General features: G+C 37.8%; 1 protein-coding gene across 1 annotated transcript in view; it reads right to left on the reverse strand.

The window, feature by feature from the left end:
- Positions 1-688: 688 nt before the first annotated feature.
- The window catches only part of E2F7 (E2F transcription factor 7), a 36,060-nt gene continuing 19,722 nt past the window's right edge, over positions 689-17,026 (reverse strand). Inside the window, exons 5-13 of the mRNA XM_070755756.1 lie at positions 12,838-13,125; positions 12,137-12,295; positions 11,338-11,475; positions 10,473-10,667; positions 6,924-6,990; positions 5,758-6,262; positions 5,145-5,397; positions 4,308-4,732; positions 689-3,525 (exon numbers count right to left, since the gene is read on the reverse strand). Of these exons, the coding sequence (XP_070611857.1) occupies positions 3,349-3,525; positions 4,308-4,732; positions 5,145-5,397; positions 5,758-6,262; positions 6,924-6,990; positions 10,473-10,667; positions 11,338-11,475; positions 12,137-12,295; positions 12,838-13,125 (2,207 nt within the window). The 3' untranslated portion in view covers positions 689-3,348. The remainder of the gene's footprint in view (positions 3,526-4,307; positions 4,733-5,144; positions 5,398-5,757; positions 6,263-6,923; positions 6,991-10,472; positions 10,668-11,337; positions 11,476-12,136; positions 12,296-12,837; positions 13,126-17,026) is intronic.

Below are 17,026 nucleotides of genomic sequence, written 5' to 3' on the forward strand. Positions count from 1 at the left end.
CTAGTGTACTGTATTCAGTTTTGGCCACCACACTATAAAAAAGATGTTGAGACTCAAGAAGAGCAACCAAGATGGTTAGGGGACTAGAGTAAAACATATGAACAGTTACAGGAACTGAGCATGGCTAGTCTAGTGAAGAGAAGGAGCAGCGGAGACATGACAGCGGTATTCCAATATTTGAGGGCTGCTGCAGAGAGGAAGGGATCAAGCTCTTTTTCAAGACACCCAAAGGACAGATAAGGAATAATGGATGGAAGCTGATCAAGGAGGGTTCCAACCTAAAAATAACGAGAAATTTTCTGATAGTAAGAACAATCAGCCAATGGAACAGTTTGCCTTTGGAAATTGTGAAGGCTTTCAAGAACAGAGTGGACTTCCATTTGTCAGAAATGATATGTATAGGGCCTCCTTCTTGGGTAAGGGGCTGGACTGGATGACCTGCAAGGTCCCTTCCAACTATGTTAATCTGTTATGGCACAGCTGTCTCTGTAATCAACCTCCATTGCCAAATATTAAAAACACAACTTCTTAAATGTTTGGTTTTATTTTTATTATATTATAAAGATTAGTTCTATAACTGAAAATATAAAAATATTCTTCCCCAACAATAGTGTGTGTTCTTAATAGTTTACATGCAGAGTATAGCAAGGAATCTAAGAGAGAAGTAATTTCTTGTGAATGAAGGAAATCCATAAGCAGTTGTAAAGTTAATATCAAGATAATAAACTAGCAGTGCAATGTTATAAACATAAAGCAGCTTTACACTATAAAACACACAAGGCTTTTAAATACAGGAATAGCACCTTTTACATAAATTGAGAAATGTAAACGTGGTATGTAGATTCAAGTATATAAGTTATACATACCCTCCCTCCCTCCACATCAAACCCTTGTGTACCAGAACATGGTTTTAAAAGCCCTGAAATCCTGTATGCAATTTAGTGCTGTACATATGCTCTTGTATCAGTCTTAAGCTATGGATCCCTTTATCTTGAAGCAGTTTTTCCATAGCTTTATGGGAACAGTTATTGCAATCATAATCACCTCGGCATGCTATTAAGCAAGAGTCACCAAGCTGCATTCCTGCATTTCTGCTTAAAGAGTTAATCTTGCCAACCCTTTTGACAAAAGGAAGCCTGAATGTATCTTTCACCTTCCACTATTAACCTGGCTCCTGCTTTTGCTCAAGATTTGTGAAAATCTTCAACCTCCTCGTTAGACGAACAGATAGAATCTGCAAGACCAGCAGTTGCTGGTACACTTAGGAGAGGGTTAAACAGTTCGAATGCAGAGGAATTGCCCATCTCTTCCTAGGAAGTGATGCCTGTTACTCGTTCAAATGTTCATGGCAGCATTTCTCAGGTGTTTGGGCCCCAAGATCATTCTATTTGCATCCAAGAGTTTGCGAAGCTGGATGTTTTGAATAAATATATTAACTGAAAGAAGCTGTATCAGTGTAATTATTTCACGCTTTCCTTATTTAATGAACTTAATATAACCAAATTGTCCAAGAAGCAGGAAACATGAAGGGATAGTCAATTATGAAACAAAAGAAAACAAACACATTGACTTTACATCTGAGAGCTTTAACCCATCCTTAGTCTTTTTCTGTACTGGAGGGCTCATAAAGAACAGGGGTACTACATGGTTTGTCTGCTAACAGCAAGTCTATTTTGAGTTGTTTCCTGCTGCAATAACGGGGAAAAATCATTCCATTGGGCTATACTTGAATGCACACATATGTACCAGGATAAAGGCATATAAACCTGAAAATTCTGTAGTGTAAAGTATTTTTAAAATTAACAATAAATCTCCCAAAATGATTTTACTGTTGAGATTTAAGAAATGTAAATCTTTATCAAATACCTTTCATTTAAGGTTCTTACTGATTTAATGTAATAGGAAGTTATTATATTCTCAATTTCAGCTCCACTAAAACTGTTCATCTTTAACCTCCATTTGGTAACATATTCCATTATTCAAAATTAAACACACTAAAGCCATAATTCCTCCTAAAACTTAATGAAACAGTAGATCAGAAAATGTGTCTGACCTTAAGAAACATACATCATGAATTCAAAATCATTCTAGGTTAAAAAAAGGCCATTTACTTGATTATAAACTCAAAAGTAACATGATAATTTTAAAAATCCAGGATCTGTGCCATTTAAAGTATTTCAATCTATTAAATTTTTGAATACTATAGTAATTACTTTGTGAATATTAATTGCCCTCAAGTATCAAATTCAGAAACCTGACGACTACAAGTTTCTCTTTCTGTTAATTTTTAAAAATGGTGCGTTGATTAATTTAATTCATATTTAGGGTGCCGGTCTTCCATCTCCTACATATATTCCTTCTGATCTCAATGGTCACTCATGCCATAAATACTGTGCTTAAAGTGTTTCTTAATGAACATTTAGGAGTATTAATTGTGGAATTCATACAACTATACAATACAGTCACATCAGTCAAAGATAATTCTTTCAGTTCCTTTGGCAGAATTGCAGTTAAGATGAGCTCTGTGTAATGCTGTAAAAGAAGTCCTGGCTCAAGAATTGCAGCTCCCTCATATATTTAAACTAGGGAAGAGCAACAGTTTACTGTAAACATTTTAGAGGCTGATGATTCTTGAAACAACCTTTTTGCCTCTACAATTTTAGGGGGGGAAAGTTTTTGTGACAATTACTAACCTGAACATTTTGTGCAGGAAAAAAAGCACAAGAAAAACTACAAAGTATATTAATACAAAAGTAAGTTCACAGTTATTTTGGCCTTAAAGTAATTTATGTGAATACATTCGTTCATTACTGTAAATCAGGCTTTTTCTTAACAAGTGCAGGAAAAAGTGTGCATCTGTCAGTCACATTCAAGCACCCTGCAAGTTTGCTTTGAAGTTACAAATGTAGCTTGATTAAACCAGTCTCAGTGGACTATGATGCTTCTTGCTGCCCTTTCACCCACTCCCCATCAACACAGGCTAAATAGAACTCTTGGTAAAGAGTGTCTCCACTATTTAAGTGCTAGCCAAACCCCCTCCAAAGTTTTGGACTTTGGGTCACAGTTAAACTTGTTCATCTCTTCGATACATTATATATATATATTTTCAACACTGGAATTAAAATGTTTGTATCTCCATAATTAGAATTCTAATCAAAATTGGTATTTACACAATTAGGGTATTCATGAAAGAGAAATATAGGTAATGGACAAATGCACAGGGGACATAGGTACCTATGGAACAATATTTAACATATTTTCTCTTTTTAATGCAATCACTGGAGTTATTTTTCCTGTAATAAGCAGAGACTCTTTTCTTAGCTACCCCTATTACAGTAATGGGCTACATTAATCAGAGCTTTTGCTGGAGATTTCTAATCTTCTTTGAACAGAACTTGATGTTCTGCTCTGGTTGCCTTCATTTTTCCGCCATATAATAGGATCTTCTAGACTGCCAGGTGTCTTGAATAATGTTTCTTGAGTTGTTGGACGCATATTCTTAGGAGTTAGAGGAGTTGTAGAAGGCTATACATAAAATGAGGGAGTACAATTTAATACAGATTTTATATATCATCTCATGCCTACTCAACCAAATTTTTAATATTGTAAGAAAAAAAATTAGCATTGTAAGAAATGCTCCATCCCATACTAATGAATGCAATGCCAATTTGCTAGACTTGAAACAATGGAACAAAATTCTTACTAGATAAATTGATTTGAGAGACCATACTCTGGTGGTAGAACATCTTCAAAACGCTATTTGAAGCTCTTGTGTTACTGATATAAACATTTCCACTTGACAATTGCAGAAGGCCACAGTGCTTGGACCCACCAATATATTATGACATCCTAGATTCTTGGAAAGAACTACATCCATATGAAGCCCAATACCACCCAAAGAACTGGCAGCTATGATTTCAGTATTGTAATTAGATAACGATGCAGGGTTAAAAATGCCAAATCCTATCTAAACATGTATCTGATTGTGCAATCAACCATAATAATAATGTAAGACTGTCCCCAGTGGACATATATACACTGCAGAATGCATGGATCTAAAAATAAACTATTTCAAATATACACAACTAGAACTTAGAAGTTTGGTCTTCATATGAGTAATCACCTGAACTGAGCCTTGTAATCAAAAACATGTTTACAACATAACAAAAGGGTACTTAGCCATAACCTTATGAATAGGTGGCAGATATGTACCAATTTTGGAAATAATAGTATCTAGCTTAAATAGAATTAAATAGAATCTTGTGAATGTTTCCTCCTTGCTTTATAACAATAATCCCCCTACTTACCTGTGGTAAATTGAGAAGGGTGACTGGATGTCCCATGCAAATTGATGAGTCTGTTTTAACGGAGTTGCAAGCAGATCCAAGGAGAGGATTCAGATGTACAGCTGAAGGAAATTGCTGGTGCGATTCCAGTGTAGGTAACTGTGATGAATTTGGAGTTAGCACGGTAGGGGTCCCAATGAACACAGGAGTTGTAGAAGTCAAGCTAGGCATACTAAAATTCACACAAGTGACATTTGGGAAAGAGGCAGAAGGTGAAGAATGAAGTTGGCTTGTTCCTGCTGAGGAATAGATAAGAGGGAATGGTGCCAATGCAGTAGGTGGAACCATCATACAGGGGACATTAAGTGAAGACAAGCGGCTTGAAGGTAAGTTGGCAGGAGCAGGGGCTTGATTGGTAGGAAACAGGAAATTTAAACCATTTAATCCTAAAATAAAAGAAAGAAAGAAAGATACCAAATGCAGCAAAATCCTGTCTCCTCAAGGTTAAAGACAAAATAGCAACGACCTGTAAAATTTCACATTCAACATGTTGAGCTCAAAATACCCTTTGAACTTCACTGAATATCACTGGATGTGTTTGAGCCTTCTCAGAAATAACATAGAGCTTCAGGCATGATTGTATCAGAATTAGAACACTCCTGGAAGCATTACGCTGAAATTTATCAAGATATTCAGTTAGATATCTGCCATATTATGTATCTATCAGGGCTTTCATCATTTTTTAAAAGGGCTGATGGTATTTTATTGAAAAATCGCTCTAGGAACTCATGGCTGTTGTGAAAAATATATTTTATCTAAATGCCAAGTTAACATGCATGTTTTTAGTTTAGCCCTTACCAGCTGCAGGCTGTACGTAGAGATACTGTGGTAAAAAAGATGGTTTTCTATTTTCCTGAGAGGTTTGTTCCTTTTCTTTCAAGTTTTCTTTTACATTTTTATCCTTATGCGATTCTTCATGGTCCTGGGTTTCTGTTACGACAGTTTCCAGAATTTCAGAAGTCCCTGATTTGAACTGAAAGCCTTTCTTGTGGTCAGGAGAGCTGCAGTTACTGTCTGAAGAAGACTTTGCATCCGCTGGCTGAATGGTTTTCTAAAAACAAAAACACAAAACAACCTCATCTTGGGGTATACAGTACATTATTGTGTGAGACTCTGCCACCAATACTCCGGATCTAGTTGTGAAAGATTAAACTGTTCCTTTTGGAGTCTTTCTCCTTAACTTAAGAAAACTTTTATAGCGCTGGACCAGCAGCAATTAATTCACAGAACTTGCGGAAAGGAGTAAGAGCCAATATTCGCTTTCTAAATAAAAAACCAGCAAGATAGTCACCATAAAAAGACAACCGTGTGATATACGAGGGAGATGGAATATACTATTTCAGAAATATAACAGCTATTCTTTTGGATGACTCCATGAAATAGTTTTCTACAGATTCTGAATTTCTCTCACCTTGGATACTACTAATGAAATGGGACCATCGCTCTGCTCCAGGCTTTGTCTTTTGGCTACAGGTACCTCTTCAGATGGAGCTGCAGTGGGAGGTACACAGTTGTGGGAATTCCGCTTGCGAAAGTTAACTGGAGATTTTGAGGTTTCTAATGAACTGGGGGAAATATGCCCTTCTGCGTCTTCACTTCTTTTTTCTGGAAAATTTTCCCGTGGATGACTTTCATGAAATTTTCCACACAACATATAAAGGGATGGAGATGGCAAGTAAACAAAAGGTTGCCTGGGGAGTGCATTGGCTTCCCCAGACTCAGTTTTGGAAGCTGATACAGCAGAAGATGGTATACTTTGACTACTTATTCCATTTGGTAAAGACCGATGTGATGCGTCTGAATTGGTCTTTTCAGGAAAGCAAGGGAAGACATTGGCACAATAGTCTGAATCTTCTGGAACAGGAAAAACCGAGAAGGAAGAAATGATGCTCAGATTTCTTGCTGCTTCAATATTTCTATTAGAAAGATGGAGGAAAATTGAAATATGTTTGAATATTAGTAGCTTGGGTTGGTGGTTAGGCTGTTGGTCTAATATTTGCAACCAAATTGCCAAGCTCGGAGCTCAAACCAACAGCCTAAATGAAGGAAAATAATTAGACCACATTACAAGATTCCCATTCTAACATCATCTTTGTCAACCAGCTTTGGGTGCAACCCAAATATCTAGAAGTTTAGATAAATGAGACTATTTCATTTAGTTTATGATGGAAAGAAGGTATAAGGGACTGAGAGATTCAGATAAGTAGCATTTAAGCAACAGAATTAGGTCTGAAAAGGGCCTCTGGTAAATTGCAGACACAATGTGAATTAATATACTTACCAGTAGAACAAATCAATTCTTTCACACAATGGTTAATCACCCTACTTAAAAATATCTCATTCATGTATATTACATCTTTATGTAATTAACATGGTTTCTATATATCATATAGTTAGAAGTAAAATATTCAGTGATTTCATTTCATTCTAAAGACACTTTATATTATGATATATAGCTACAGTACTCCAATGCTTCATCAAACACAGACATCTGCCCTTTCCATAGTAGTAACTATAAACAAGTTTAAAACAGAACATTATTTTTTTATAAGACATCAGATTTGAATTTCTATGTACCTTTTGTTATCTTCCAAATTCTGGCAGCAAACAGATGCTAGGTTTATCATTTTGGAACTGTAATCATCTAAGGAAAATCAGAAAATCAAATCAATTATCAATGTATGACCATAATACAGTTTTATATCTATCAGTTATGTAGCTATCATCTCTATCTATTAATCTCATCTCATCTAAGCCTTTTTTTAGATAAACATAGGGAAAATGTAAGTGGAAAGTCAGGAAAAAAACTTCACAATCTCTGGTGAGCTCTGTCCCTAAGGATCTGGAATACAACATTTTATATATATTTTCAAAACACTTGTTTACAATGTGGCATTCAAGAATGCTTCCGCATTTGATTCTCCTGACTTTTTGTAATTTAGGAAAATGTTTTAATTGAAGAAATTTCAGGTTCCTGATCTATTTTATTTTCATGAATGTCTCTGGGTCCCAAATAGTTGTGTAAACATGTTTACAAAATAGAAATAGTAGTTGACCAAATATATCCAGTAACATGAAAAAAGGACAGAGGTAAACAAAGATAAGATATAACATTGCAAAAGGAGAGAACTTAACTATTAATAATCTTAAGGTAGCATATATCTGGTTATGTTACTCAGGTCAGACTTTTTGGAATCAACCAAGTATTTTATGACTTGCCCATAAAATGCCCTCCCTGAAAATTTTTATTTGTCCATGAAGACTCTAAACTTGCAGATCATAATTTTAATGTTTATGTCAATCTTATTGTAATTTTCTATCCTTCTTTTGAAATGTCAAGATTCAATTTCTAGATAGTTTCTGCCCCTTTTCACAATCATCACTCCATTTCTAGATCAGTATTCCTTATTCATTGATCAAATTTGTATGCTGCTATAATCTGCAAATATAGATGTATTGTTCCTTTATCTGATCCTTCTATTATAATTTTGTTCATTCAAAATAATATACTAAGGAATTAAAATGTTAAGTTTAGGTTTACTAAATATCTAAAGAAAATTATCCATACAGTTTATTAGTTAACTAGTACAGTGTTTCCCAACCTTTTTTGAGCCGCGGCACATTATTCATGTTTTCAAAATTCTGGGGAACACTGAAGGGGGGGGCGGGGGGGCTAAAGAAAAGTTTGGACAAAAAAAATATCTCTTCCTCCATTTCACTCTATTTCTCCCTCCCTCTTTCTCTCTCTCGCTTCCTTCCTTCCCTTCTTTCTCTCCATCTCTCTTTCTTTCTTTCTTCCTCTCTTTTTTGCTCTCTTTCTCTCTCCCTCCTTCCCTCCCTCTATGTCTTTCCCTCTCCTTCCTTCCCCCCTTTCTTTCTCTCTCTCTCTTGCTTTCTTTCCCTCTCTTTCTCTTGCTTTCTTTCTCTCATTCTCTCTCCCCTCCTTTTTCTCTCTCTCTCTTTCTCTCTCGTTCACCACGCCAGCAACAGAGAGAAAAAGAAAGAGCGAGAGAGAGCCGGAGAGAGAGTGGAATGCGCAGCAGCCATCAGCCTCCTCGCCCTCCCAGACGTCCCCAGCGCCCGGCCTCGCGCCGCCTCCCATTAGCCTGGCCGAAAGCCACACAGTCCCGGACTCCCGGATCGCTCGCTTCTCCGGCCAGCGCGGCGCTTTCCTGGGCAGATGGCTTTGCTGACCGGAGAAGCGAGCGATCCGGGAGTCCGGGACTGTGTGGCTTTGCGCCATGAAGAGAAAACGGCAGCAGGGAAAAGTCGGCCATTTTCTCTTCATGGCGCAAAGCCACACAGTCCCGGACTCCCGGATCGCTCGCTTCTCCGGCCAGCGCGGCGGTTTCCTGGGCAGATGGCTTTGCTGACCGGAGAAGTGAGCGATCCGGGAGTCCAGGACTGTGTGGCTTTGCGCCATGAAGAGAAAACGGCAGCAGGGAAAAGTCGGCCATTTTCTCTTCATGGCGCAAAGCCACACAGTCCCGGACTCCCGGATTGCTCGCCCCAAGGCAGGAGGCGGCGGCGGAGGAGAGTGGGCGGATCGGGCGGGCAATGGGGCAGGGCGGAGAAGCCAGGGGCGCGTTTGGCCGGAGGCACCGTGGGGAGGCAGGGGCAGGGAGGTGCGGCAGTAGGTGCCTCCGGCCAAACGCGCCCCTGGCTTCTCCGCCCTGCCCCATTGCCCGCCCGATCCGCCCACTCTCCCCCACCGCCTCTCGCTGCGGCACACCTGACGGTGTCTCGCGGCACACTAGTGTGCCGCGGCACACCGGTTGGGAAACGCTCAACTAGTACATGTAGTTCTTAGGATACTCTAACAGGGTTTGAGACAATCCAAGCAAATTACAAATTACAGCGTGAAATACACATTTCAGTGGCTTTGTTCATTTCAAAATATCACATATCTATGGTTGTTATACTCCTGAAAATTCATATAATACTGCACAATATGCTGTATCTTGATTTGGTACTTTTATGAAATAAATATATAGTATTGCTCTTGAAGTTGCTCTGTGCTTTGTTGATGCTTAAAGTAGCTTACTGCAGAAACAATATATACTTTTCCTACCTCCAAGTTCAGCAGTAGGAAAGGATTGTTGATATTTGTCATGTCATACTCACTACCAAAGGAATGAACAATCAATAGGTAGATCATTCTGTAGCATTCGGAATAAACGTTCCATTTCTATTGCTCAGGCTCATTGTATCTAACTTCAGTGGAGATTTTGTATTCTAAGGTATGTAAAATAATCCAGTTTTCTCTAAGGTCTGCACCTTGTGAAGAGACAGTCATTATCCAAAGTTCTAGTCCTGCTAGCTGTCTGATCTTGGGTCAGTCATTCTCTCAGCCATAGGAAGGACATGGCAAACTACTGCCAAAGTCTTGCCAAGAAAATAACAACTAAACAAACTTGTCAAGGAAGTCATGAGGAATCAAAACTAATTTGAAGGCCCAAATAAATAACATTATAGCTAAGAATGAAAATCAATCAATAGTGGGGTTCAGTGTTCTTTGAACTTGGATGTTTGCTTTCAGACATTTCATTGCCTAGCTAGAGAACATAAGATTATTATATTGTCTAGTGAGATGTCTGCAAACAACCAACCAAGTTCAGATAGCACTAAGGGCTCCAAAGTTCAACCCTGAGCTACAAATTTTGTTATTACCGTATTTTTCAGAGTATAAGAAACACACACTCTTAGGCCCCAAAAGAGGCTGAAAATTTGGGTGTGTCTTCTACTCTGAATGTAGCTTCCGGTTTGCAGGATTTTTTAAATTCTTACTCTCTTTGAAGAAGTTTTTTTCCCAGCCCTAAGTCTATGCAGGATTGTTTCCATTTCTAATCCCTCTGAAGATTTTTTTCAGCCCTAACCAGGTAATAAAATAATGTGCCGAAGCTGACCAGACTAAGGATGCTAGCCAGATGTATACCTGGTAGGTAGATCCCCCCCCCCCAATTTTCCTTCCCCGAAAGAGGTGCTTCTTATACTCTAAAAAATACGGTAATTGATAGTCTAATTTTAGTTTATAGACCAACCGTGTTACACAAAAACAAGCACACAAACATTTAGCTATTAATTGAAAGCTATTAGAAGAGCTAAAACGCTTGTCCCAATATTTACCTTGTCTCTCTTTGTGTGGGCTGCTTGGTTCAGAACTAACTTTCCTCTTGACCATTTCAGAAGGCTGAGAAATGCTAAAAGAAGCATGGCGTGACAGTCGGTCTTTCCTATTAGAGCAAGCTTGATGTGGAATACGGGTTGGTCTTGTCACTTCAGTAAGAGTAGCACAAGTTCGACCTTCCATTTTTATATCACCTGAACAAATACACTCATGTTAAACTGATTACTCAAAGGACAACTTACTTTACTATTTACTAGACCAGGGGTAGGCAAAGTTGGCTCTTCTGTGACATCCCAGAATTCCTGAGCTAGCATGATTGGCTCAGGAATTCTGGGAGTTGAAGTCCACAACTCATAGAAGAGCCAACTTTGCTAGAGCCCTGTACTAGACCATGAGACCTGTAGTAAAACATATAGTTGCTTTATGGCTTTTTTCTGCTACATTTTCTTCAAGGGAAAAATGAAACCCCCCCCCCAAAAAAAACACCCCAGTCTTATTATTTGACTTGCTTCAGAATGTCATTGACGTGCTAGCAATTTGTTTAATAGAAGTATATTTACTGAACAGTGTGTGTACATCTCTCCATATCGGTTCTGTCATGTCTCATTTAGAGCTTTCCATGTCAAATATTTATATGTTCACAAATTATTCACCCCGATGTAGCCTTGGCATATCACATGGACACTAAACCAGTCAGATTAATAAATAGAATCATAGGCAGAACTGTTTTTCTATCACCTTATAATGCCTATTGAATTTTTTTACAAGTTTCTCAGGACATCATCAGTTTTCTTCATAAATCCAGTAAATGATGTAAGGCTATCTGAGAAATGATTTGTTGGTAATACAAAAATAGAAAAGTACCATTATTTCCAGTGAATTCCACAGGCCCAATCCATTTGAAGGCTGGCTTACGACCTCTTTCTTCGGTTACATGCACTTTCTTGATGAGCCCAAGACTTGTCAACACGTTAGCAATATCATACAGTCTTCTTACCTTTGCTGAAAGCAAAATAGCTTTAGTTCAAATGTAACTACCGGTAATTAGGAAAAAAGCATTGTTGCTGAAAAGCTAAAATTATGGGGAATTGGTACAAAGTAAAATGTCCTGCAAAATGTTGAGGGGCATTTGAATGAATAATTAAGTGGATAAAATCTCTTTTTAAAAAATCAATACGGTATATATTAAAAGATTTATTGGTGAGTAATGACAGTTGGATGCTTCCGGACTTAACAGCCAATGTTTTTTTTTTAAAAAAAGTTTTATTGACAACAAATTAGAAGCACAGCATTTTACAACAGCATAAAGCTAATGTTTCAACTAATACTAGTTTTCATTTTTTAACATTGATTTTAATCAAGCAAGACTGTACACTATTTGAAATGTGTTAGTATCTTAGTATCTGACAAGAGATGTCATATTTTATTTTGTGTGATCTCATATATGACAAATTATTGTTGCAAAACAAAGTTCGAAAAAGATTTCGTATAGTGTATAGTGTATCATATATCGTATAGTGTATTTGTACACTACATTACTGATTTTCAAATTGAAATTGCTCCAAAGATATTTTTTTTAAAAAATTATATACGTTCTCAAGTTCTGCCAACATAACCTTTACTTGCTGACTCAGAACATTCATTCCCCAGAAGAGATTCTTACTTTTAAACTTGCTGTGATCAGCAGTATCCTGGCTTTCTTCTATCAATATTTTTGCTGCTATGTCAAGAGTGACTATCTTGGTCTTGGAGACAAGGAACAGCATGACAAATTTCTGGCTCATAATCCTCAACGACTTGTCCTTTCTGCTGTTTGCAGACGCTGTATTACAAACAAAACCCAAGTCTCAACATGTTACAATATTAACAGCCAAGAAAATATTATGAAGATTCATGGATGAAAAAAAAAGTGAAAGAAACAAAATCATTATTGAAAAGCATGTTTTTAATGAGCAGAAAATAATTGCCTATAACAGATGGATAGCTGCACTTTAACTATCTCCAGGACAGATGAAAGGATTATAAAATGATATCTTGAACAAGTGAAGTTGGAATGATTATTCATTAGGGATGTGCAATGCTTTGAATCCAAAGCACCTTGTTGTTTTCTTGCTAATTCCTCAATTCAAACATATAATTGCTACACTTTCCTATTCTCCATCAATTGTACCAGAACATAAAAGCATGGTATCAAGTTATAAAGCAATAACCATATACTGTATGGGTTGCAACTTGAGTTTTTGACATATGATTGACCATTTGAATTTGGATCTAATAATTTATGTAAAAATGTAAAATAGAATAATACAGCTTCTCTTCTTATATACATTTTTTAAACATTGTCCTTTCTCTTCTTTAACTTACCAGATGGACAATCCGACTCTGAGAAGTCCAGCAACTGTCGCTCTTGGAAATCTACAAAGCTCTCTTTTTTGTGTTCTCCAAATCTACATTCAAAGTCAAGTTCTTTCTGCTGGAAAGAAGTCATGAGTTCTTCATATTTTTGAAGCTCTCCTATTTCTTGAAGTTTTTTCAGAGTATGGCTCAAACTGTGGCGACCATGCCAACAATACTGATTCTTAGCCACTCGGCTAACAAGATCAAGAGATTCCAGGACATTCACTATATCATAAATCCGCCTGCGTTCAACTCCTAGATGTAGGAAACCAAAGGATAAGACAGAGAATGGAATCAGGAAATTGTAGCAATAAAATTTTTGAGAAGAAAGACAAATGATGGAGTTTTATTTCTAAATGCAGGGATCTCAATTTTTGGTTCTTAGCATTCACTACCTCTCTATATAAGGACTAACAGAAACATTACAATTTTTATGAGACTGTAATTGCAATAATATATATAAGATTAAAAAATATGGTAACGTGATAGAAATACTTTAGGAACTATTTGTGGCAGTATAATTTTTTAAAAATGCTATTAAGTATTCCACACTACTCAACAGAATGTGTAGAAGATGCATCAGAAGACCTGTAGATCATAAATTGTCCCTATACTACTAATGCCAGTTGCAAGAAAGAAGCTACAGTAAATTTTAGATTATACTTTCATATCAGTGGCATTTTGATTTCTCCTGCCCGGGAATTTTATAAGTTCAGAAGATCTGGCAGTGATGCTATTTATATCAGTAAAGAATTGTATCATTAATAAGAAATGATGGGGAATCAAAAACTGTAGCAGTTAATGTATTTGTGAGGCAACTTACAAAGGCATTATTTTTCCTTAATAATAACCCTTATATAATAGAACTTCCTTGTGAGAGGTCATGCACAGGATTGCATTGTAATCAAATGATCAAGATCCGTTTTCATTTAAAGATACTCATTTGCAATTGATCTTATAAGAAAAAATCACTATTGTATGTAATGTGGACAATTGGTGACACACTGACTCCGTTTAAAATGTTATATTCTAATGTGCTTGTATGAACAAGGAATTATTGATCCATGAACAATACCCTAGTGCTCTGTCAGATTCCATACCGCCTTAAGCTTTTGTATGTTTCCAAGGGTAAGCATTAACAATATCTTAGAAGCAACTCATCATTTCTAAGTTCATATACACATATAAATGTAAACACTGAGAGGAGTTTAACAATTACTGTGCAGGAAGAATAACAATCCCAAGTCTAAGAGAAAAATAATAACCAGATTGTGCTACAGCTCCTATTAGGACTGCTTTCTGGAAACCTAATTTGTTCCAGTGAAAGGAAATTTTCAAACTCTATTTTTTATTCCAACAGCAAAACTGTCGAATGTTCCTTACTGAAAAGAATGTGAGCGCTATGAGATTTATTATAAGAGGATTTACAATTCTCACAGTCTTGTAAATGCCCATATATTATCTTGTAAATACAAATTATATAGATATTTGTAATGTTCAAAAAGAATTATGCAAAGTTGAATAATACTGTTAGAGATAAGAGGACTAGCACTATTACACCCAGCAGTTATGAAACTTTAAATACTATTATTAAAAGTACAGCAATAGTTCTCCTTGTTCTTGACTTGAGTGTTTGAAAAATTTAAGATGGTTCACTTTGAAATATACAGTATGAGATAGGTATTATTGTTGAAGTTCATACTGTGTCAGTAAAACTAAGTACTTCAACTGGGAACCAGTAGTGTATTAAGTTTCTGAGACACTTGATAACACTAGTTAAATCTTGTTAAATCTTTTAAAAGAAAACAACCACCACTTCTATTTAGATTATACAAAATAAAATAGGTCAAAAAACCCATGACATATAGCTATTATCTCTGAGTTTCTCTGCACAGACTCAGAAGTGGTTACTCCCATTGGCTGACTTAGTTGCTATGTCTATTTGTTGGCTAACCTTGTTAACATGGTTCTCCTAGTTCATGAATATCTTAACATTATGATTTAATGTACTGCTATTTTTTCTTTTTCCTGTTGTATTTTTTTTTTACTTTTTAAAAAAGTGCTCTTTTTGCTTTGATGTATTGTATTCTAATTATTCTTGGGTTTCTGTTTTTTCCATTTTTGCTATTATTTTATAAGTAATGATAATAACAATAAAAAAATTCAACTGGGAACATATTATTTTGAAACTGTGTTATATGAACTTACTATTTATTCTCCAACTAAAGATTTACATTTGGAATAAAAGCATTCTTTCCAGATTTCACTATCCATGAGTTAAAATGAAGATGGTTGTGTTAACGTGAGTTTGGGGAACTATAAAAAGTGCAAGTTGAGAGATCTTTGCCTTAACAGCAGATTTGGGGGAAATAAGTCTTCACTGAAAATAATTTACTGTCTTATCATATTTCTTGAGACTTCATTACTCATTATATTTTTCATTAAACTTCTTACAGAAGAAAAATAACTTTGCTATGCAAAACAACTATTTTAAGCAATATGCTATACAAAATATGAAACAAGCATATAATTATATGAGGTCAAAGTTACATTAATACCACCTAATAAAGACTTTGTAGCTAATTTTTGTTTAATGTAGTCTCCCTGGTGTCCTCCTGTTGGATGTGGCAATGTATTTTGTGGAAAACTTCCAAACTATCTTTGCCATTATCATTGGTGCAGGCCCCAATTAGCTTCATATCCCTTATATACCTAAAATACATTTATTTCTTGTCTTTGTACCAGAGATCACTGTTGCCATTTCTCTCTTCAGTAAACCAAGGGGAGTAGAAGTAGTCCTGATTTGTAACTATGGTTGAGCCAAAATTTCTATTACTACATAAGGCAGTTTTAAAGTGTATTTTTCCCAATTTACAATCTTTTTTGCCATAGTTGTTAAGCAAATCACTGCCGATTGTTAAATGACTCACGTAGATATTCATAAATGTGGCTTTCTCCATTGACCTTTCTTGCTGAAATTATAAGCTAAGAGGGTTACAAATGGCGAGTGTTAGTTAGGCGAGTCTTTGCACTGACAGAACTGAACAGAGGCTTGACTTTTTTAAACAGGGAACTTTTATTCTGGCATTTTCAGTACCACTCCAGCTCAGCTTAAACAGACCAGCGAACAACTTCTGAAAGCTCCTTTTGGAGTGTGGCTGTTAGACAGCCAACCAATCATAATGCTTTAACTTCCCACTCGAAAGGCCTCTTGTGCTTAGCCAGCCTTCAGCATCAGCCTTCCTGGCTGGTTCTAAGTCAAGAACTTTGCATTTGTGGTGGGGTTATAAATTGAGGACTTAACAGTGATCACATGACCCCATGATATTGCAACGGCTATAAGTACATACCAGTTGCCAAGTGTCCAGATTTTGATCATGGGTATGCTCTTATGGGGATGTTGCAACGCTCTTAAGTGTGAAAAATGACCAGAAGTCACTTTTTTCAGTGGCATTGTAACGTCAAACTTATAAGTTAAGGGTTACTTAATGAATAGAAAGCTGCTCTGGGCCAACCTCTAGATCAGCGTTTCCCAACCGGTGTGCCGCGGCACACTAGTGTGCCGCGAGACACGGCCAGGTGTGCCGCGAAGCGCCTAGGGAAGCTCCAGCTGGGCGGGGCGCTGCCGGTGCCGACCTGGAGCTCCCGCTCGCAGCTGTCCCCTGGCTCCTGCTCGATGCCGCGGTTTTCGGCGCTCTCCTGCTGGGCCCCAAAGAAGGAAGGCAGGAAGAAGGAGAGCTTCATTCTTCGCGCCTTTTTTCCGCCTTCCTTCTTTGGGGCCCAGCAGGAGAGCGCCAAAACCGCGGCATCGAGCAGGAGCCGAGGGACAGCTGCGAGTGGGAGCCCCAGGACGGAGGCACCGGCAGCGTCCCGCCCACCTGGAGCTTCCCTGGCGTTGGCGGTAAGTGTCCTTTGTGGCCCGGCGGGAGGGCACTGGCGGTGGGAGCAGGGGGGAGGGGTGGTGGCTGCAGCGGCTGCAGGCAGTCGCGGGGAGATGGCGGCGGCGAGAGGGAGCTCCAGGCGGTGGCGAGAGGGAGCTCTCTCTCTCTCAGCTGACTGCAAGCGGGAGCCCTGACAGTGGCGGTTGGACGTACTGCTGGACGTCGTACATGCTGGCGCTGCGGGCCTGGCATATACGGTGTCCAGCAGCACGTCC

Source organism: Erythrolamprus reginae, chromosome 6 (assembly GCF_031021105.1).
Source record: "Erythrolamprus reginae isolate rEryReg1 chromosome 6, rEryReg1.hap1, whole genome shotgun sequence".
NCBI lineage: Eukaryota > Metazoa > Chordata > Lepidosauria > Squamata > Dipsadidae > Erythrolamprus > Erythrolamprus reginae.